Source organism: Patagioenas fasciata, chromosome 35, assembly GCF_037038585.1.
Source record: "Patagioenas fasciata isolate bPatFas1 chromosome 35, bPatFas1.hap1, whole genome shotgun sequence".
Classification (NCBI taxonomy): domain Eukaryota; kingdom Metazoa; phylum Chordata; class Aves; order Columbiformes; family Columbidae; genus Patagioenas; species Patagioenas fasciata.
In genome coordinates this window covers 3,392,773-3,414,392 of record NC_092554.1, presented here as the reverse complement: position 1 = coordinate 3,414,392, position 21,620 = coordinate 3,392,773, and the positions used below count along the sequence as shown (strand labels likewise).

The following is a 21,620-nucleotide window of genomic DNA, read 5'->3' as shown; positions in this document are numbered from 1 at the left end:
TGGATCTGCCCCATGGATCAGCCCCACAGCAACAGCCCCATAGTGACCGCCCCACGGATCAGACCCACGGATTGGCCCCATAGCAACTGCCCCACGGATCAGCCCCACAGCGACTGCCCCATGGATCGGCCCCACGGATCGGCCCCACAGCGACTGCCCCATGGGTCGGACCCACGGATCGGCCCCACAGCAACTGCCCCATGGATCAGACCCATGGATTGGACCCATGAACTGACCCCATAGCAAATGCCCCACAGATCTGCCCCATGGATCAGCCCCACAGCAACTGCCCCATAGAGACTCTGCCCCACAGCCCCTCCCCCCCCCCTTGCTGCTAATTAAAACCTTAATTGGAAAGCTTAATTAGGCTGTAATTGATTGACTGCTCCAGATTTTTGGGTCAAAATTGCCTCGAATTGGCTCAAAATCCCTCCCAGTTGCGTCAAAGTTGCTGCAGATTTTGAGCCAAAATCCCCCCAGATTGGTTTAAAATCCCCCCGGATTTTCGGCTCCAAATCCCCCCAAATCGCCTCAAAAATCTCGGCCCATTTTTTGGGGCAAAATCGCCCGGAATTGGTTGAAACCGCCCAAAATGGATCAAATCCGCCTCCGGTGGAGTCCGCTCCGCTTTTTCCGTTTTCCCGCCAAGTCCTCGCCCTCTCCTCACGTGACCTGGAGGGGCGTGTCCCTCCGTGGCCACGCCCCCCTCCGCGTCATAAGCACGCGCGGATGCCCTTGGCCATGGCGGGAAGTGAGCGGGGGGGTCTGGGGGGCGATTTTGGGGGGGTCTGGGGGGTTTTTGGGTTCCCGGGGGGTTTTGGGGGTTCCCGGGGGGGTTTTGGGGCGCTGACCCCCCCCGTGTTTCCCCCCCCAGGGATCGGGAGCACCCTGAAAACGCTTTGGGCCAAGGAGCCCGTGATCGTGGTGAGCGTGGGGATCGCGGCCCTGGGTGAGCGGGGACACGGCCGGGGGGGACAATGGGGACACAGGGGACATGGGGGGACATTGGGGGGTGTGGGGGGGGTCTGGGGACATGGGGGACATGGGGGGATATGGGGGTACAGGGGGTCATGGGGACATAGGGACATAGGGGGACAAGGGGGGGATATAGGGGGACATGGGGGTACAGGGGGATGTGGGGGGACCTGGGGGAATATTGGGACATGGGGGGATATGGGGGTACAGGGGGTCATGGGGATATGAGATCATATGGGGACAATGGGGGACGTGGGGGGGACACGGGGGGATGTGGGGACACAGGACAATATGGGGACATGGGGGGGATATGGGGGTACAGGGGGTCATGGGGACACAGGGTGATATGGGGACATGGGGGTACAGGGGGACACGGGGGGATGTGGGGACACAGGACAATATGGGGACACGGGGGCCAGAGGGGGACATGGGGGGATATGGGGGTACAGGGGGACATGGGGACACAGGGTGATATGGGGACAATGGGGAATGTGGTGGGGACACGGGGGGATATGGGGACATGGGGGGCATTGGGGGGTAGAGGGGGATATGGGGGTACAGGGGGTCATGGGGACACAGGATGATGTGGGGACATGGGGGTACAGAGGGATATGGGGGGACATTGGGGGACAAGGGAGCATATGGGGGTACATGGGGACATGTGGATATGGGGGGGGTCACTGGGACACAGGGCGATATGGGGAGTTGGGGGACATGGGGGGACATGGGGACACAAGGCAATATGGGGTTATGGGGGGACACAGGGGACAAGGGGGGACATGGGGACACATGGGGACATGGAGTCACAAAACAGTAGGGGGACGTGGGGGGATATGGGGACGTGGGACATGGGAGAACATTGGGGGACAAGGGGGGACATGGGGGTACAGGACAATGTGGGGACATTGAGGGGCATGGAGGGATGTGGGGGGACATGGGGACACGGGACAGTATGGGGACATTGGGGGCTATGGGGACATGGGGGGACACACGGGGTGACCCCCTGCCCCCCCCCAGCGCTCGTGTCCCCCCTGATCAGCCCCTATGTCAAATACTCCGGGATGATCAACGGAGCCACACCCTACACCTACCCAGGTATGGACCCCCAAACCCCCCTACACCTACCCAGGTATGGACCCCCAGGGACCCCCAAACCCCCTACACCTACCCAGGTATGGACCCCCGGGACCCCCAAATCCCCCTACACCTACCCAGGTATGGACCCCCGGGACCCCCAAACCCCCTACACCTACCCAGGTATGGACCCCCGGGACCCCCAAACCCCCCTACACCTACCCAGGTATGGACCCCCGGGACCCCCAAACCCCCTACACCTACCCAGGTATGGACCCCCAGGGACCCCCAAACCCCCTACACCTACCCAGGTATGGACCCCCGGGACCCCCAAATCCCCCTACACCTACCCAGGTATGGACCCCCAAACCCCCCCTACACCTGCCCAGGTATGGACCCCCAAATCCCCCCCAGGGACCCCCAAATCCCCCTACACCTACCCAGGTATGGACCCCCGGGACCCCCAAATCCCCTACACCTACCCAGGTATGGACCCCCAAACCCCCCCTACACCTGCCCAGGTATGGACCCCCAAATCCCCCCCAGGGACCCCCAAACCCCCTACACCTACCCAGGTATGGACCCCCGGGACCCCCAAATCCCCTACACCTACCCAGGTATGGACCCCCAAATCCCCCCCGGGACCCCCAAACCCCCCCGGGACCCCCAGACCCCCCCCTACACCTACCCAGGTATGGACCCCCAGGGACCCCCAAACCCCCCTACACCTACCCAGGTATGGACCCCCAAATCCCCCCAGGGACCCCCAAATCCCCCCTACACCTACCCAGGTATGGATCCCAGGGACCCCAAAACCCCCCCTAACACCTGCCCAGGTATGGACCCCCCAGGACCCCAAAACCCCCCAGGGACCCCCCAAAACACCCAGACCCCTACACCTACCCAGGTATGGACCCCCCAGGGACCCCAAACCCCCCAGGGACCCCAAATCCCCCCAACACCTACCCAGGTATGGGACCCCAAAACCCCCCAGGGACCCCCAAACCTCCCTATACGTACCCAGGTATGGGACCCCCCAAAACCCCCCCTGCCCCCGGACCCCAAACCCCCCCTACATGTACCCGGGTGTGGGACCCCAACACCCCCCCAGGGACCCAAACCCCCTACACCTACCTGGGTATGGGACCCCCTGGCAGCCCAAAACCCCCCCAGGACCCCCCTGCAGGTACCCAGGTATGGGACCCCCAAAACCCCCTACATGTACCCTGGTATGGGACCCCAAAACCCCCTGGGACCCCCTCAGACCCCCCCAAAACCCCCAACCACCCTGGAACCCCCTGACCCCCCAAAACCCCCCCAGGACCCCCAACCCCCTCCAACTCCCCCCAACCACCCTGGGACCCCCCAAACCCCATTTCCCCCAGGACCCCCAACTCCCCAGGACCCCCCCTCCCATACCCAGCTCTGGGACCCCCAAACCCCCCTGGGACCCCCAAACCCCCCCAAAAACCCCTCTTTACCCCCAACCCCCCTGGGGGTGTCTTGGGGGGGGTCTCCCCGTGACCCCCCCAATTTGCCCCCCAGTTCCGCTGCGTGACGACGGCACCATCCCCCACGTCCCATCGCACCCCAGCGAGGGGGGGCCGGCCCTCGAGTGGCTCAAAAACCTCTGAGCGCCCCCCAAAAGAAACCGGGGACCCCCAAAACCCCCCCCATGGACACTTTGGGGGGGCCCCAAATCCACCCCCTGCAATAAATAAACACATGAGGGGTTTAGTGTTGGGGTGCAGGTGTTTATTGGGGGTCCATGTGTGCCCCCCCCCCATTTTTGGGGTATATTTGGGGTCACTCGAGGTCGTTGGGGGGGGCAGAGGGGGGAGGGGGTGGGGGGAGGGGCAGGTCCTGTGGGGGGGAGGGGAGAGGTGGGTGAGACCCCCCCCAAACTGCCCCAAATCCCCCCTAAAATGCCACCCCCCCACCCCCAAATTCACCCCAAAACCGCCCCTCCCCCCCCCAAAACACCCCCCCCCCGGGACCCCAAAACCCCCCACATTGCCCCCCAAATCCCCCCACCCCAAAACCAACCCCATGCCCCCCCAAACTGCCCCAAATCCAACCCCCCCACCCCCAACCAGCCCCAGATCCCCCCCACAACCCCCCCAGGACCCCAAACCCCCCAAATTGCCCCAGATCCCCCAGAATTGTCCCCACCCCCCGTACCTGTGGGGGGGGGAGGGTGTCGGGGGCCCCTCCCCCCACTCTCCGCCCCTCCCCCCTCGGGCGGCGGCGCCTGCGGGGGGGCTGGGGGGGGGGGGGAGGGGCCGCGCGGGGCTCCCGTGGGGGGAGGGGGCGGCTCGTTCTCCGCGTTCCCGGGGGTGGGGGCGTCGCCGGGGGGGTCGTCCTGGGGGCACCGGGTTAGACTGGGATGGACTGGGGGGGCACAGGGTTAGACTGGGATGGACTGGGGGGGCACCGGGTTAGACTGGGATGGACTGGGTTAGACTGGGATGGACTGGGGGGGCACCGGGTTAGACTGGGATGGACTGGGGAGGCATTCAGTTATACTGGGATGTACTGGGATGCAAGGGGGGGCACTGGGCTATACTGGGAGGGACTTTGTGGGGCACCGGATTGGACTGGGAGGGACTGGGATGGACAGGGGGGCACTGGGTTATACTGGGATGGACTGGGAGGGCACTGGGTTATACTGGGGGGGCATCAGGTTATACTGGGATGGACTGGGGGGGGCACTGGGTTATACTGGGATGGACTGGGATGTACTGGGATGGACTGGGGGGGGCACTGGGTTATATTGGGGTGGACTGGGATGGACTGGGGAGGACTGAGGGCAGGCACTGGGATATACTGGGATATACTGGGAGGCACTGGGGGGGGACTGAGATGCAAGGGGGGGGCACTGGGTTACACTGGGAGGGACTGGGGGTGCACTGGGAGCACTGGGGGGGTCCCTGGGCTATACTGGTCCATACTGGTCCGTACTGGTCGGCACTGGTCTGACCTGCAGCAGGAAGCTGAGCTGCCCAGCCCGGTACCCGTCCCCGTACGAGTCCAGAACCTTCATCAGGAACCTGCGGGGGGGTGGGGTCAGGGGGCGTGGCCGGGGAGGGGGCGTGGCCAAGGCCCGGGCCCCGCCCACCTCTCACCTGCGCTCCAGCTGGAGCCGCCGCGTGATTCGCTGGACCTGCTGCAGCCGGGCCAATAGGCGCTCGTTCACCTGGGGGCGGGGCCGGAAATCAGGGGGTGGAGCTTGAGATGGGGCGGGGCCTGCTATTGGGGGTGGGACCTGAGTTTGTGGGTGGGGCCTGATCTCTGGGGGGGAGCTGATAATTGAAGGTGGAGCCTGAGTTGGGGGTGGAGCCTGATCCCAGTGGGTGGAGCTTGAGCTCAGTGGGCGGGGCCAGCCACCAGTGGGTGGAGCCAGAAAACAATGGGTGGGGCCTGATCTCAGTGGGTGGGACCAGCCCTCAGTGGGCGGAGCTACAGCTCCAGGGGTGGAGCTAGATCTCAGTGGGAGGGGCTTGAGTTCAGTGGGAGGGGCCAGAAATCAATGGGTGGGGCTTGAGCTCAGTGGGAGGGGCCAGAAATCAATGAGCAGAGCTTGAGCTCAGTGAGCAGGGACAGGAACCAATGGGTGGAGCTTGAGCTCAGTGGGAGGGGCCAGAAACCAGTGGGTGGAGCTTGAGCTCAGTGGGAGGGGCCAGAAATCAATGGGTGGAGGTTGAGCTCAGTGGGAGGGGCCAGAAGCCAGTGGGTGGAGCTTGAGCTCAGTGGGTTGGGCCAGGAATCAATGGGTGGAGCTTGAGCTCAGTGGGAGGGGCTAGGAATCAATGGGCGGAGCTTGAGCTCAGTGGGAGGGACCAGAAATCAATGGGCGGAGCTTGAGCTCAGTGGGAGGGGCCAGGAATCAATGGGCGGAGCTTGAGCTCAGTGGGAGGGGCCAGGAATCAATGGGTGGAGCTTGAGCTCAGTGGGTGGGGCTCCACCCGGTGGGCGTGTCCCGGTGGGCGTGTCCCGGTGGGCGTGTCCTCACCTGCTCGATCTCGCGGCAGCGCCGCCCCAGCGCCTGCATCTTCCTGCGCGCGGCCTCGCGGCTCCGCCCCCCGTCCTCCTCCTCCGGCCCCGCCCGCGGGCGCGGCCCCGCCCCCAGCCCCGCCCCCAGCCCCAGCGCCCCCTCCCCCTCCAGGTCGCTCTCCAGGATGTGGCCCCCGAAGAGCGGGGGCAGGGCCAGCTCGGGGAACTCCTCGAACGCCACGCCCGCCATGCCTGGGGTCAGGGGTCAGAGGTCACGGGGGGGGTCATGGGGTCACCCCACAGCCCCCCCAACCCATTACCCCCCCCCACCCCATTAGCTGCCCCCAAACCCCATTGTTCCCCCCCCAGCCCCACTGTTCCCCATGGAGCCCAAATTCTGCCCCCCAGCCCCTATTTCCCCCACTTTGACCCCATAATTCCCCCCCAGCCCCATTATTTGGTCCCTGCCCCCATTATTTCCCCCCCCCCAGCCCCATTATTGCCCCCCCCAGCCCCATTGTTCCCCCATGGAGCCCAAATTCTGCCCCCCCCTCCTTATTTCCCCCCCCAGCCCCATTTCCCTCATTGAGCCCCAAATCTCCTCCCCCCCACCCCCCCATTTGCCCCCCCGGGTTCTCCCCCCCGCCCACCCGATGCTGACGTCACCGCCCCGTTGCTGACGTCACCCGCGGCGCCGCCGCCGCTCCCGGGACGGTTGGGGCGGGGGGGGGGGAGGAATGGAGCCGGCGGGAAGCGGAGTCGCGCGGTGATGACGTCACGGCGGCCGGCGCCGGAAGTGAGGTCAGTGCGGCGGCGACCGGGAGAGGGAGCGGGAGGTACCGGCGGGTTCGGGGGATTTGGGGGAAATTTGGGGGAATTTGGGGGTTCTGGGGGGGGGAGGGGGGGCGGAGAGGGGGCTGGGGAGGTTGGGAGGGGGTTTGGGGGGGGAGAGGGGGGTTTTGGGGCTATAACGGGAAATTTGGGGGGGGAAGGGGGATGGGGAGGGGATTTGGGGTTTCTGGGGGGGTTGAGGGGGAATTTGGGGGTGGGGGAGGTGAAGTTTGGGGATTTATGAGGAAATTGGGGGGTGGGGAGGGGGATTTAGTGGGGGAGGGGTTTGGGGGGAGGGGAGGGTTTGTGGGGGTGGGGGGGAAGGGATTTGGGGCTATAATGGATAATTTGGGGTGGGGGGGAGGGGATTTTGGGGACTATAACGGGAAATTTGGGGATGGGGGAGGGGCATTGGGGGGAGGGAATGATTTTGGGGTGGGGGGAGGGGCTTTGGGGGCTATAAGGGGAAATTTGGGGTGTGGGGGAGGGGCTTTGGGGGGAGGGGGTGGATTTGGGGGCTATAATGGGATACTTGGGGGTTTAATGGGAAATTTGGGGGGTAGGGGAGGGGGAGGATTTTGGGGTGGAGGAGGGGATTTGGGGGCTATAACATAATTTGGGGTGTGGGGGAGGGGCATTGGGGGGGGAGGGGCTTTGGGGTCCCCCGGGGGTCTCTGCCCCCCCAATAACGCCCCCCTCCCCCCCCAGCGATGTCATTGGCCGATGAGCTGCTGGCCGACCTGGAGGAGGCGGCGGGGGAGGGGGAGGGGGAGGGGGGGGAGGGGGAGGAGGAGGAGCCGCCCATCGAGGACGTGCGGGAGGAGGCGCCGCCCGACGGCGCCGGGGACTCGGTGAAGAGCATCGCCAAGCTCTGGGACAGCAGGACGGTGGGCGCGGGGACCCCGAAACCCGCGGGGTTCGCCCCGAAATGGGTGGGAAACGGGGCGGATGAGACCCGGAAATTTGGGGGGAAACGGGGTGGATATGACCCGGAAATTTGGGGGGAAACGGAACGGATATGACCCGGAAGTTTGGGGGGAAACGGGGTGGGTATGACCCGGAAATTTGGGGGGAAACGGGGCGGATATGACCTGGAAGTTTGGGGGGAAACGGGGTGGGTATGACCCGGAAATTTGGGGGGAAACGGGGCGGATATGACCTGGAAGTTTGGGGGTAAACGGGGCGGATATGGCCTGGAAATTTGGGGGGAAACGGGGCGGATATGGCGTGGAAGTCTGGGGGGAAACGGGATGGATATGACCTGGAAGTTTGGGGGGAAACAGGGTGGATATGACCTGGAAGTTTGGGGGGAAACGGGGCGGATATGACCTGGAAGTTTGGGGGGAAACGGGGCGGATATGGCGTGGAAGTTTGGGGGGAAATGGGGCGGATATGACGTGGAAGTTTGGGGGGAAATGACTCGGAAATAACCCTGAAACGTGGGGGGGAAATGGGGTGAGAATGACACTGAAATTTGAGGGGAAACGGGGCGGGGATATGACGTGGAAATTTGGGGGGAAATGGGGTGGAAGCGGGGTGGAAGTAACCCTGAAATTTGGGGGGAAACGGGGCGGGGATGACCCTGGAACTTGGGGGGAAATGTAGTGGAAATAACCCTGAAATATGGGGGGACATGGGATGGAAATAACTCTGGAAACATGGGTGGAAATAACCCTGAAGTTTGGGGGGAAATGGGGCGGAAAGAACCCTGAAATGTGGGGGGAAATGGCCTGGAAATGGAGTGGAAATAACCCGGAAATTTGGGGGGAAATGGGGTGGGAATGACCCTGAAATTTGGGGGGAAACAGCCCGGAAACAGGGTGGGAATGACCCCCAAAATCCGCAGGGATTCACCCCAAAAGGCGCGGGAAACAGCCCCAAAATGGGGTGGAAATGACCCCCAAAATCCATGGGAAACGCCTTGAAAACGAGGTGGAAATCCCTGAAACACACAGGAAACGCCCCAAAAATGGGGCGGAAAAACCCCCAAAACTTGGGGGGAAAACCCCCAAATTTGGGGGGAAACCTCTTGAAAACGGGACCAAAAAGCCACAAAATTTGGGGGGGGGGTGAAAATTTGTCCCAACCTGGTGATTTTGGTGCTTTTTGTGCGTCAGTTTGCGGAGATCATGGAGAAGATCGAGGAGTACATCACCAAGCAGCCCAAGGCCGCCGAGGGTGAGGATGCGCCCCGAAAATGGGGGGTTTCACCCCAAAAAGGGCTCCGAGCAGAAGTGGGGGGTGTGGCCTCCCCTCCCCCGCCCGCGCGTGGGTTTAAAACGTTTGAACTGACCCAAAATCGGGGCTTTCGGGGCAGTTTTGGGGCCGGTGGAGGCGGCGCCTGAGTACAGGGTGATCGTGGACGCCAACAACCTCACCGTGGAGATCGAGAACGAGCTCAGTGAGCGTTTGGGGGGATTTGGGGGGCTTGGGGGGGATTTGGGGATTTTGGGGTGAATTAGGGGGATTTTGGGGGGATTTGGGGTGAATTGGGGGGATTTTTGGGCAGAATTCGGGGAATTTGGGAGGATTTTGGGGGTGAATTCGGGGGGATTTTGGGGTGAATTTGGGGGCAATTTTGGGGTATTTGAGGTGAATTTGGAGGGGTTTGGGGTGAATTTGGGGGCAATTTTGGGGTGAATTTGGTGGGATTTGGGGGTGAGTTTTGGGATTTTGAGGGGATTTGGGGGTGATTTTGGGGGTGAATTCAGTGAGATTTTGGGGTGATGCTGAGGGGATTTTGGGATGAATTTGGGGGGAATTCAGGGTGGTTCTGGGGTGAATTTGGGGGATTTTGGGATGAATTTGGGGGGAATTTGGGGGGATTTTTGGGATGAATTTGGGGGGATTTTTGGGGTGAATTTGGGGGATTTTGGGGGGAATTTTGGGAAGAATTCAGTGAGATGTTTGGGTTAATTTGGGGGGATTTGGGGGTGAAGTCAGTGAGATTTTGGGTTAATCTGGGGGAATTTGGGGGGGATTTTGGGGTGAATTCTGTGGAATTTGGGGGAATTTTGGGGTGAATCCAGTGAGATTTTGGGGTGAATTTGGGGGCAATTTTGGGGTGAATTTGGGGGGATTTGGGGGGTGAATTTGGGGGTGAATTCAGGGGGATTTTGGGGTGAATTTGGGGTGAATTTGGGGGTGAATTAGGGAGTGAATTCAGAGGCATTTGGGGGTGAATTCAGGTGATTTTGGGGTGAATTTGGGGGTGAATTCAGGTGATTTTGGGGTGAATTTGGGGGGTTTTGGCCCAGCCATCATCCACAAGTTCATCCGGGACCAGTACTCGTATTGGGGTGAATTGGGGTGATTTGGGGGTGGATTTGGGGATGAATTTTGGGGTGAATTTTGGGGTGAATGGAGGGGACTCGGGGGTGTGTTTTGGGGTGAATTGGGGTGATTTTGGGGTGAATTTGGGGGTTTTGGGCAGACATCATCCACAAGTTCATCCGGGACAAGTACTCCAAGCGCTTCCCCGAGCTGGAGTCGCTGGTGCCCAACGCCCTCGATTACATCCGGACGGTCAAGGTGCGCAAATTGGGGACAAAAACCGCGATTTTGGGGGTTTTGGGGGGCTCTGGGGGTTTTTTGAGCCTTTCTGGGGGTTTTTTGAGCCCTTTTCGGGTGATTTTTTGGGTCCCTGTGAGTGGTTTTTGGGCCCTTTTGGGTGATTTTTGGGCCCTATTTGCTGTTCTTTGTGTCTTTTGGGGTGTTTTTTTCGTCCCCGTGGGTGATTTTTGGACCCTTTTGGGTGATTTTTAGGCCCCTGTGGGTGCTTTTTGGGTCTTTCTGGGTGATTTTGGGGCCTTTTTGGGTGATTTTTGGCCCCTTATGGGTGGTTTTTGGTTCTTTCAGGGTGTTTTTTGGATCACTTATGGGTGATTTTTGGGGGGGGGTTTTGGGGTCCCCTGGGTGATTTTTGGGGGGGGGTTTGGGCCCCCTGGGCGATTTTGGGGTCACTTATGGGTGATTTTTGGTCCTTTCTGGGTGATTTTGGGGTCACTTATGGGTGATTTTTGGTCCTTTCTGGGTGATTTTGGGGTCACTTATGGGTGTTTTTTGGTCCTTTCTGGGTGATTTTTGGGTCACTTATGGGTGGTTTTTGGGTCCTTTCTGGATGGTTTTTGGGTCACTTATGGGTGGTTTTTGGGTCCTTTCTGGATGGTTTTTGGGTCCTTCTGGGTGATTTTTTGGTCCTTTCTGGGTGGTTTTTGGGTCCCTCTGGGTGATTTTTGGTCCTTTCTGGGTGGTTTTTGGGTCCCTCTGGGTGGTTTTTGGGTCCCTCTGGGTGGTTTTTGGGTCCCTCTGGGTGATTTTTGGCCTGTTATGGGTGATTTTGGGGGGGTTTGGGGTCCCCTGGGTGATTTCGGGGGTGTCCCCCCACCAGGAGCTGGGGAACAGCCTGGACCGGTGCAAGAACAACGAGAACGTGCAGCAGATCCTGACCAACGCCACCATCATGGTCGTGAGCGTCACCGCCTCCACCACCCAGGGGTGAGAGCCGGCACGGGGGACCCCAATGGGGGGGACCGGAGATGGGGGGACCGGAGATGGGGGGGACCGGAGATGGGGGGGACCAGAGATGGGGGGGACCGGAGATGGGGGGGACCCCAATGGGGGGGACCGGAGATGGGGGGGACCCCAAATGGGGGGGACCGGAGATGGGGGGGACCGGAAATGGGGGGGACCCCAATGTGGGGGACCGGAATGGGGGGGACCGGAGATGGGGGGGACCGGAAATGGGGGGGGACCCGAAATGGGGGGGACTGGAAATGGGGGGGACCGGAGATGGGGGGGACCAGAGATGGGGGGGACCAGAGATGGGGGGGACCCTGAAATGGGGGGGACCCGAATGGGGGGGACCGGAGATGGGGGGACCAGAGATGGGGGGGACCGGAAATGGGGGGGACCGGAGATGGGGGGGACCAGAGATGGGGGGGACCAGAAATGGGGGGACCAGAGATGGGGGGGACCAGAAATGGGGGGACCGGAAATGGGGGGGACTGGAAATGAGGGGGACTGGAAATGGGGGGGACAGGAAATAGAAATAGGGGGGACCGGAGATGGGGGGGACCAGAAATGGGGGGGACTGGAAATGGGGGGGACTGGAAATGGGGGGGACCGGAAATGTGGGGGACCCCAAATGGGGGGGACCCCAAATGGGGGGGACTGGAAATGTGGGGGACCGGAGATGGGGGGGACCGGAGATGGGGGGGACTCCGGAAATGGGGGGGACCGGAAATGGGGGGGACCCCGAAATGGGGGGGACCCTGAAAATGAGGGCACCCGAAATGTCCATGTATTGGGCGCTGGTGTCCGTGTGTCCGTCCATGTGTCCGTCCGTGTGTCCGTGTGTCTGTCTGCGTGTCCCTGTGTCCATGTGTGCTGACGTCCGTGTGTCCATGTGTCCGTGTGTCCATGTGTCCGTGTGTCCATGTGTCCGTGTGTCCATGTGTCCGTATGTCAACGTGTACATGTGTCTACATGTCTGTGTGTCCATGTGTCCGTGTGTCCCTGTGTCTGTGTGTGCTGACGTCCGTGTGTCTGTCCATGTGTCGCTGTGTCCGTGTGTGCCGACATCCGTGTGTCCGTGTGTCTGTGTGTCCGTGTGTCTGTGTGTCCATGTGTCCGTGTGCACTGATGTCTGTGTGTCCGTGTGTCTGTCCGTGTGCGCTGACGCCCGTGTGTCCGTCCGTGTGTCCGTCCGTGTGCGCTGATGTCTGTGTGTCCGTGTGTCCATCTGTGTGCGCTGATGTCCGTGTGTCTGTGTGTCCATCTGTGTGCGCTGATGTCTGTGTGTCCGTGTGTCCGTCCGTGTGCGCTGATGTCCGTGTGTCCGTGTGTCCATCTGTGTGCGCTGATGTCCGTGTGTCCGTGTGTCCATCTGTGTGCGCTGATGTCTGTGTGTCCGTGTGTCCGTCTGTGTGTGCTGATGTCCGTGTGTCTGTGTGTCCGTGTGTCCGTGTGTCCGTCTGTGTGCGCTGATGTCCGTGTGTCTGTGTGTCCGTGTGTCCGTGTGTCCGTCCGTGTGCGCTGATGTCCATGTGTCTGTGTGTCCGTGTGTCCGTGTGTCCGTCCGTGTGCGCTGATGTCCGTGTGTCTGTGTGTCCGTGTGTCCGTGTGTCTGTCCGTGTGCGCTGATGTCCGCGTGTCCGTGTGTCCATCCGTGTGTCCGTGTGTCCGTCCGTGTGCGCTGATGTCCATGTGTCTGTCCGTGTGCGCTGATGTCCGTGTGTCCGTGTGTCCGTCTGTGTGCGCTGATGTCTGTGTGTCCGTGTGTCTGTGTGTCCGTGTGTCCGTGTGTCCATCCGTGTGCGCTGATGTCCATGTGTCCGTCCGTGTGCGCTGACGTCCGTCTGTCCGCGTGTCTGTGTGTCCGCCCGCGTGTCCGTGTGTCCGTCCGCGTGTCCGCGCGCAGGCAGGCGCTGTCGGAGGAGGAGCTGGGCCGCATCCAGGAGGCGTGCGCCATGGCGCTGGAGCTGAGCGGCGCGCGGCTGCGCATCCACGAGTACGTGGAGTCCCGCATGAGCTTCATCGCGCCCAACCTCTCCCTCATCCTGGGCGCCTCCACCGCCGCCAAGATCATGGGTGAGGGGACCCCAAAACCCGCCCGAGCCCCCCGAACCTGCCCCCGAACCTGCCCCGAAAACGGCCCCAAAATGCCCCCAAAATCCCCCCCAAAATCTGCTCCATCACCCCAATCTCTTCATCATCCTCGGGGCCTCCACCGCCGCCAAGATCATGGGTGGGGGACCCCAAAAAACACACACAGGACCCCCAAAACCTGCCCCCAAACCCCCCCAAACCTGCCCCCGAACCCCCCCAAACCTGCCCCTGAACACCCCCAAACCTGCCCCCAAACACCCCAAAACCTGCCCCCGAACACCCCAAGCACGGCCCCAAAATCCCCCCAAATCCCCCCAAAATCCCCCCCAAAATCTGCTCCGTCACCCCCCATCTCTTCATCATCCTCGGGGCCTCCACGGCCGCCAGGATCGTGGGGAATGGGACCCCAAATCCTGCACCAAACACCCCAAAATCTGCCCCCGAACCCCCCCAAACCTGCCCCCGAACCCCCCCAAACCTGCCCCAAAAACGGCCCCCAAATCCCCCCAAAATCCCCCCCAAAATCTGCTCCATCACCCCAATCTCTTCATCATCCTCGGGGCCTCCACCGCCGCCAAGATCGTGGGTGAGGGGACCCCAAAACCTGCCCCGAACACCCCAGAATCTGCCCCAAAACCCACCCCAAAACCCCCCAAACCGGCCCAAACTTCCCTCCCCCTTTCTCCCACCCCCACCACCCCCATTTTCCCCATTTTTCCCATTCCCTCCCATCCCCCTGCGTCCCCCCCCACCCCCCCCACTCTCCCATTCCCCCCCATTCCCCCCCATTCCACCCCATTCTCCCCTATTCTCCCCATCTCCCCTCATCTCCCCCCATCTCCTCCCATCCCCCCCATCTTCCCCCATTCACCCCATCCCCCCCATCCCCCCCATTCCCCCCCATTCCCCCCCATTCCCCCCCATCTCTCCCCATCTCCCCCATTCTCCCCCCATCTCCCCCCATCCCCCTCCCATTCCCCCCGTCCCCCCCATCTCCCCCATCTTCCCCATCTCCCCCCATTCACTCCTGTTTCCCCCATCCCCCCATGATGCCTCTGACCCCCATCTCCCCCCATCCCCCCCCATCTCCCCCATCTCCCCCATCTCCCCCATCTCCCCCATCTCCCCCATCTCCCCCATCTCCCCCATCTCCCCCATCCCCCCCATCCCCCTCCCATTCCCCCCATCTCCCCCCATCTCCCCCATTCCCCCCATCCCCCCATTCCCTCCTGTTTCCCCCATTCCCCCCATTCTCCCCATCCCCATCTCCCCCCGTTCCCCCCCATTCCCCCATCTCCCCCCATCTCCCCCCATCTCCCCCATCTCCCCCATCTCCCCCATCTCCCCCATCTCCCCCCATCTCCCCCCATCTCCCCCCATCTCCCCCATCTCCCCCCATCTCCCCCCATCTCCCCCCATCTCCCCCATCTCCCCCATCTCCCCCATCTCCCCCCATCTCCCCCCATCTCCCCCCATCTCCCCCCATCTCCCCCCATCTCCCCCATCTCCCCCATCTCCCCCCATCTCCCCCCATCTCCCCCATCTCCCCCATCTCCCCCATCTCCCCCATCTCCCCCCATCTCCCCCCATCTCCCCCCATCCCCCCCATTCCCCCCATCCCCCCCATTCCCCCCATTCCCTCCTGTTTCCCCCATTCCCCCCATTCTCCCCATCCCCATCTCCCCCCATCTGCCCCCATCTCCCCCCATCTCCCCCCATCTCCCCCCATCTCCCCCCATCTCCCCCCATCTCCCCCCATCCCCCCCATCCCCCCCATCCCCCCCCATCCCCCCCCATCCCCCCCCATCCCCCCCATCCCCCCCATCCCCCCCCATCCCCCCCATCCCCCCCATTCCCCCCCATCCCCCCCCATTCTTCCCCATCCCCCCATGATGCCTCTGACCCCCATTCCCCTCCATGTCTTCCCATCCCCCCATCTCCCCCCCCCGACCCCGTTTCCCTAGGGCTGGCGGGGGGGCTGACCCCGCTCTCCAAGATGCCCGCCTGTAACATCATGCTGCTGGGCGCCCAGCGCAAGACGCTCTCGGGCTTCTCCAGCACCTCGGTGCTGCCCCACACCGGCTTCATCTACCACAGCGACCTGGTGCAGACGCTGCCCCCGGTGGGTGCCCCCCCCCGCACCCATGGGTGCCCCCCCCGGCTCGAGAGAAAAGCCCCAAAAGCCACGTTTTTGGCCCCAGGACCTGCGGCGCAAGGCGGCGCGGTTGGTGGCGGCCAAGTGCACGCTGGCAGCGCGGGTGGACAGCTTCCACGAGAGCCCCGACGGGAAGGTGGGCACGCGGGACGGGGGGTGGGGGACACCCCCGGACGCCTGGGTCCCTCCCCGAACGCCTGGGTCCCTCCCCAAACCCCTGGGTCCGTCCCCAAACCCCTGGGTCCGTCCCCAAACCCCTGGGTCCCTCCCCAAATACCTGGGTCCCCCCCTAGATCCCTGTGTTCCCCTCCCGAACTCCTGGGTCCCCCCTAAATCCCTGTGTTCCCCACCAAGTCCTGGGTCCCCTCCCAAACTCCTGGGTCCCGCCCGAATGCCTGGGTCCCTCCCAAATCCCTGTGTTCCCCGCCAAGTCCTGGGTCCCCTCCCGAACTCCTGGGTCCCCTCCCGAACTCCTGGGTCCCCTCCCGAACTCCTGGGTCCCCCTGGACACCTGGGTTCCTTCCCGAACGCCTGGGTCCACCCCAACCCCTGGGTCCCTCCCGGACGCCTGGGTCCCCCTGGACTCCCAGGTCCCCCTGAACTCCTGGGTACCCCCAAACTCCTGGGTCCCCCCTGGACGCCTGGATCCCCCCGAACTCCTGGGTCCCTCCCCAAACTCCTGGGTTCCTTCCCAAACGCCTGGGTCCCTCCAACCCCTGTGTGCCTTGAACTCCCGGGTCCCCTCTGGACGCCTGGGTCCCTCCCGGATGCCTGGGTCCCCTGGACACCTGGGTCCCTCCCGGACGCCCGGGTCCCCCCCCAAATTCCCAGGTCCCCCCAAACTCCTGGATCCCCCTGAACTCCTGGGTCCCTCCCCAAACTCCTGGGTTCCTTCCCGAACGCCTGGGTCCCTCCAACCCCTGTGTGCTCTGAACTCCCGGGTCCCCCTGAACTCCCGGGTCCCCCTGAACTCCCGGGTCCCCCCAAACTCCTGGGTCCCTCCCCGAACTCCTGGGTCCCTCCCTGAACTCCTGGGTCCCTCCCTGGGCACCTGGGTCCCCCCCGGACGCCTGGGTCCCCCCCGGACGCCTGGGTCCCCCCCGGACGCCTGGGTCCCTCCCGGACGCCTGGGTCCCCAGGTGGGCTTCGAGCTGAAGGAGGAGATCGAGCGCAAGTTCGACAAGTGGCAGGAGCCGCCCCCCGCCAAGCAGGTGAAGCCGCTGCCGGCGCCGCTGGACGGGCAGAGGAAGAAGCGCGGGGGGCGCCGGTGAGCGCAATTAATTCATTAACAGCGCCCTTAACGAGCTGCGGCGGGGGGGGGGTGCTGGGGGGAACCAGGAGTTCGGGGACACAGGGGTTGGAGGGACCCAGGAGTTCAGGGGGGACCCAGGAGTTTGGAGGGATCCAGGAGTTGGTGGGGAGCACAGGGATTTGGGGGGACCCAGGAGTTCGGGGAAGGACCCAGGAGTTCAGGGAAGGACCCAGGAGTTCGGGAGGGACCCAGGAGTTCGGGGGGACCCAGGAGTTCGGGGAAGGACCCAGGAGTTCGGGGAGGGACCCGGGAGTTCAGGAGGGACCCAGGAGTTCAGGGAAGGACCCAGGAGTTCGGGGAGGGACCCAGGAGTTCGGGGAGGGACCCAGGAGTTCGGGGAAGGACCCAGGAGTTCGGGGAGGGACCCAGGAGTTCAGGGAAGGACCCAGGAGTTCGGGGAGGGACCCGGGAGTTCGGGAGGGACCCAGGAGTTCAGGGGGACCCAGGAGTTCGGGGGAACCCAGGAGTTTGAGAGGGGACCCAGGAGTTGGTGGGGAACACAGGGATTTGGGGGACCCAGGAGTTCGGGAGGGACCCATGAGCTTGGGTGTCACAGGTTCAGGGGACCCAGGAGTCCAGGGGGACCCAGAAGTTCGGGGGGGACCCAGGAGTCCGGGAGGGGACCCAGGAGTCCGGGAGGGGACCCAGGAGTTCGGGAAGGGACCCAGGAGTCCGGGAGGGGACCCAGGAGTTCGGGGAGGGACCCAGGAGTTCAGGGGGACCCAGGAGTTCGGGGAGGGACCCAGGAGTTCAGGGGGACCCAGGAGTTCGGGAGGGGACCCAGGGATTCGGGAGGGGACCCAGGAGTTCGGGAGGGACCCAGGAGTTCGGGGAGGGACCCAGGAGTTCGGGAGGGACCCAGGAGTTTGGGAGGGACCCAGGCGTTCAGGTTCCTTGGGGGCACCCGAGTGGGTCTGGGGGTGGAATAAGGGGGTCCAAGGCGGCCATTGTGGTACTGGGGGGGGTGACAGCTCTAATTAATCAACGCCCGCGGCGCTAACGAGGCCCCCGCAGGTACCGCAAGATGAAGGAGCGGCTGGGGCTGACCGAGATCCGCAAGCAGGCCAACAGGATGAGCTTCGGCGAGGCGCGTTGGCTCTCGTTAGCGGTAACGAGCGCTCGCTGACGAGTGCGGCCCAATTAACGCGGTCGATTGCCGGCAGATCGAGGAGGACGCGTACCAGGAGGACCTGGGCTTCAGCCTGGGCCACCTGGGCCGCTCGGGCAGCGGCCGCGTGCGCCAGACCCAGGTGAACGAGGCCACCAAGGCCCGCATCTCCAAGACGCTGCAGGTCAGGCCTCGTTGGCACCCCCCACTGCTCATTAATACCCTCGTTAGCGCCTCACGGCTCATTAGCACCCCCCACTGCTCATTAATACCCTCGTTAGCGCCTCACGGCTCATTAGCACCCCCCACTGGTCATTAATACCCTCGTTAGCACCCTCGTTAGCGCCTCACGGCTCATTAGCACCCCCCACTGGTCATTAATGCCCTCGTTAGCACCCTCGTTAGCACCTCAGGGCTCATTAGCACCCCCCACTGGTCATTAATGCCCTCGTTAGCACCCTCGTTAGCGCCTCACGGCTCATTAGCACCCCCCACTGGTCATTAATACCCTCGTTAGCACCCTCGTTAGCGCCTCAGGGCTCATTAACACCCCCCACTGGTCATTAATACCCTCGTTAGCACCCTCGTTAACGCCTCAGGGCTCATTAGCACCCCCCACTGGTCATTAATGCCCTCGTTAGCACCCTCGTTAGCGCCTCAGGGCTCATTAACACCCCCCACTGGTCATTAATGCCCTCGTTAGCGCCCTCGTTAGCGCCTCAGGGCTCATTAGCACCCCCCACTGGTCATTAATGCCCTCGTTAGCACCCTCGTTAGCGCCTCAGGGCTCATTAGCACCCCCCACTGGTCATTAATGCCCTCGTTAGCACCCTCGTTAACGCCTCAGGGCTCATTAACACCCCCCACTGGTCATTAATGCCCTCGTTAGCACCCTCGTTAGCGCCTCAGGGCTCATTAACAGCCCCCACTGGTCATTAATGCCCTCGTTAGCACCCTCGTTAGCGCCTCACGGCTCATTAGCACCCCCCACTGGTCATTAATGCCCTCGTTAGCACCCTCGTTAACGCCTCAGGGCTCATTAACACCCCCCACTGGTCATTAATGCCCTCGTTAGCACCCTCGTTAGCGCCTCACGGCTCATTAGCACCCCCCACTGGTCATTAATACCCTCGTTAGCACCCCCACTGCTCATTAACACCCCCATTGGTCATTAATAACCCCCCTGCTCGTTAGCACCCCCCTGCTCATTAGCACCCCCTACTGCTCATTAACACCCCCCAGTGCTCATTAACACCCCCTACTGCTCATTAGCACCCCCACTGCTCATTAACAGCAGAGATCCCGGATGCCTGGGTCCCTTTTAAGGGGGATCCCGGATGCCTGGGTCCCTTTTAAGGGGGGATCCCGGACGCCTGGGTCCATTTTAAGGAGGGGTCCTCGATGCCTGGGTCCCTTTTAAGGGGGATCCCGGATGCCTGGGTCCCTTTTTGGGGGATCCCGGACGCCTGGGTCCCTTTTAAGGGGGGGTCCCGGACATCTGGGTCCAATTCTGGGGGTCGTCCCGGACGCCTGGGTCCATTTTAAGGGGGATCCCGGACGCCTGGGTCCATTTTCTGGGGGGAGCTCCCTTGCCCCTTGTTTCCCCCCCCCCCTCCCCCACCTCTGTGTCCCGTGCCCCCAATTAACGCCCCCGCCCTAATTAGCGCCCCCCCCCCCGCTCTGATCGCCCAGCGCACGCTGCAGAAGCAAAATGTGGTGTACGGCGGGAAATCGACCATCAGGGACCGCAGCTCGGGAACCGCCTCCAGCGTGGCCTTCACCCCCCTGCAGGTGCCAAAACCGACCAAAACACCCCAAAATACCCAAAACCACCCCAAAATACCCAAAAACCACCCCAAAATACCCCAAAACCACCCCGAAATCACCAAAAACCACCCCAAAATACCCCAAAACACCCCAAATCGACCCAAACCCACCGCAGCTCGGGAATCACGTCCAGCGTGGCCTTCACCCCCCTGGGGCCCTAAACCAAGGGGGGATCCCCAAAACCAGGGGGGGTCCTCAAGCCTGGGGGGCTCCCTAAACCTGGGGGAATCCCCAAGCCCCAGGAGGGGATCCCCAAAACCAGGGGGGTCCCCAAACCTGGGGGCTCCCTAAACCTGGGGGGGTCCCCAAGCCCCAGGGGGGGGTCCCTAAGACCAGGGGGGATCCCCAAGCCCCGTGGGGGTACCCCCAAGCCCCAGGGGGGGATCCCCAAAACCAGGGGGGAATCCCCAAAGCCTTGGGGGGTCCCCAAGCCCCAGGGGGGGTCCCTAAGACCAGGGGGGTCCCTAAACCCCAGGGAGAGATCCCCAAGCCCCGGGGGGGTCCCCAAGCCCCAGGGGGGCTCCCTAGCCCCTGGGGGGCTCCCCAGCCCCTGGGGGGGTCCCTAAACCCAGCTGGGGGACCCTAAGACCAGGGGAGGTCCCCAAGCCCCAGAGGGGGATCCCCAAAACCAGGGGGGGTCCCCAAGCCTGGGGGGGAGTCCCTAAACCTGGGGGGATCCCCAAGCCCCGGGGGGCGTCCCCAAGCCCCAGGGGGGGTTCCCGGCCCCCCCTGACCCCCGTGTCCCCCCAGGGGCTGGAGATCGTGAACCCCCAGGCGGCCGAGAAGAAGGTGGCCGAGGCCAACCAGAAGTATTTCTCCAGCGCCGCCGAGTTCCTCAAGGTCAAGGGCGAGAGGAGCGGGAGCCCCGGCCCCCCCCCGACCCCCTGACCCCCCCCGACCACCCCCTGAGCCCCCCCACCGCCCCCCAAATAAACATCGGATTCGCTTTTGTATTTCCCGGACGCCTGGGTCCCTTATTGGAGTCTCCCGGATGCCTGGGTCCCTTTTTTGGGTGAGTTTTAGGGGGTCTTCTGAACACCTGGGTCCCTTTTAAGGATGGGTCCCGGATGCCTGGGTCCCTTATTGGGGGGGTCTCGGATGCCTGGGTCCCATTTTGGGGTCTCCCGGATGCCTGGGTCCCCTTTTACAGGTGAGTTTTAGGGGTCTCCCGGACACCTGGGTCCCTTTTTGAGGGGTCCTGGACACCTGGGTCTCATTTTGGGGTCTCCCGGACACCTGGGTCCCTTTTTTTGGTTGAGTTTTAGGAGTCTCCTGGACGCCTGGGTCCCTTATTTGGGGGGGTCTCCCGGACGCCTGGGTCCCTTTTAAGGATGGGTCCCGGACGCCTGGGTCCCTTTTTTTGGATGAGTTTTGGGGGTCTCCCAGACGCCTGGGTCCCTTCTTGAGGGGTCCCGGACGCCTGGGTCCCATTTTGGGGGATCCCGGACGCCTGGGTCCCCTTTTACAGGTGAGTTTCTGGGGGTTCCCGGATGCCTGGGTCCCTTATTGGGGGGGGTCTCCTGGACGCCTGGGTCCCTTTTAAGGAGGGATCCCGGATGCCTGGGTCCCATTTTTGGGGACCCGGATGCCTGGGTCCCCTTTTTCGGGTGAGTTTTAGGGGAGTCCTGAACGCCTGGGTCCACTTTTGGGGGGGGCGTGGCCTCAGCCGCTTTCCCAGCCTCTGATAGGCTCTTCCTACTTTGAGTGGCAACTCGCTGAGCTGGCCACGCCTCCTG

At 63.0% G+C, this 21,620-nt stretch overlaps 3 protein-coding genes across 4 annotated transcripts; 2 read left to right on the top strand and 1 right to left on the bottom strand.

The window, feature by feature from the left end:
- The first annotated feature begins 691 nt into the window (after nt 1-691).
- On the top strand, nt 692-3,786 carry NDUFA3 (NADH:ubiquinone oxidoreductase subunit A3). Its single transcript, XM_071801166.1, has 4 exons — nt 692-751; nt 875-949; nt 1,993-2,070; nt 3,595-3,786. The coding sequence occupies exons 1-4, from the start codon at nt 730-732 to the stop codon at nt 3,681-3,683; spliced, it is 264 nt and encodes an 87-aa protein (XP_071657267.1). The 5' UTR covers nt 692-729; the 3' UTR covers nt 3,684-3,786.
- On the bottom strand, nt 3,782-6,846 carry TFPT (TCF3 fusion partner; the record flags this gene model as incomplete). The annotated part of the gene is made up of 6 exons (XM_071801064.1): nt 6,693-6,846; nt 6,062-6,294; nt 5,175-5,245; nt 5,030-5,099; nt 4,231-4,411; nt 3,782-3,912 (listed from the first exon to the last, which is right to left on the bottom strand). Coding segments are annotated over exons 2-6 (684 nt in total), but the record flags the coding sequence as incomplete, so codon positions are not given.
- Nucleotides 6,847-6,852: 6 nt separating this feature from the next.
- Nucleotides 6,853-20,837, top strand: PRPF31 (pre-mRNA processing factor 31). Of its 2 annotated transcripts, none has more exons than XM_071801138.1 (14): nt 6,853-6,878; nt 7,582-7,805; nt 8,991-9,051; nt 9,191-9,274; nt 10,307-10,404; nt 11,264-11,370; nt 13,295-13,464; nt 15,447-15,604; nt 15,684-15,773; nt 16,777-16,904; nt 17,964-18,036; nt 18,113-18,241; nt 19,750-19,848; nt 20,635-20,837. In XM_071801138.1, the coding sequence occupies exons 2-14, from the start codon at nt 7,584-7,586 to the stop codon at nt 20,770-20,772; spliced, it is 1,557 nt and encodes a 518-aa protein (XP_071657239.1). In that variant the 5' UTR covers nt 6,853-6,878; nt 7,582-7,583; the 3' UTR covers nt 20,773-20,837. The 2 variants fall into 2 exon arrangements, with proteins under 2 accessions (XP_071657239.1, XP_071657240.1); XM_071801139.1 differs by having other exon boundaries at nt 6,856-6,878; nt 7,582-7,760.
- Nucleotides 20,838-21,620: the final 783 nt, after the last annotated feature.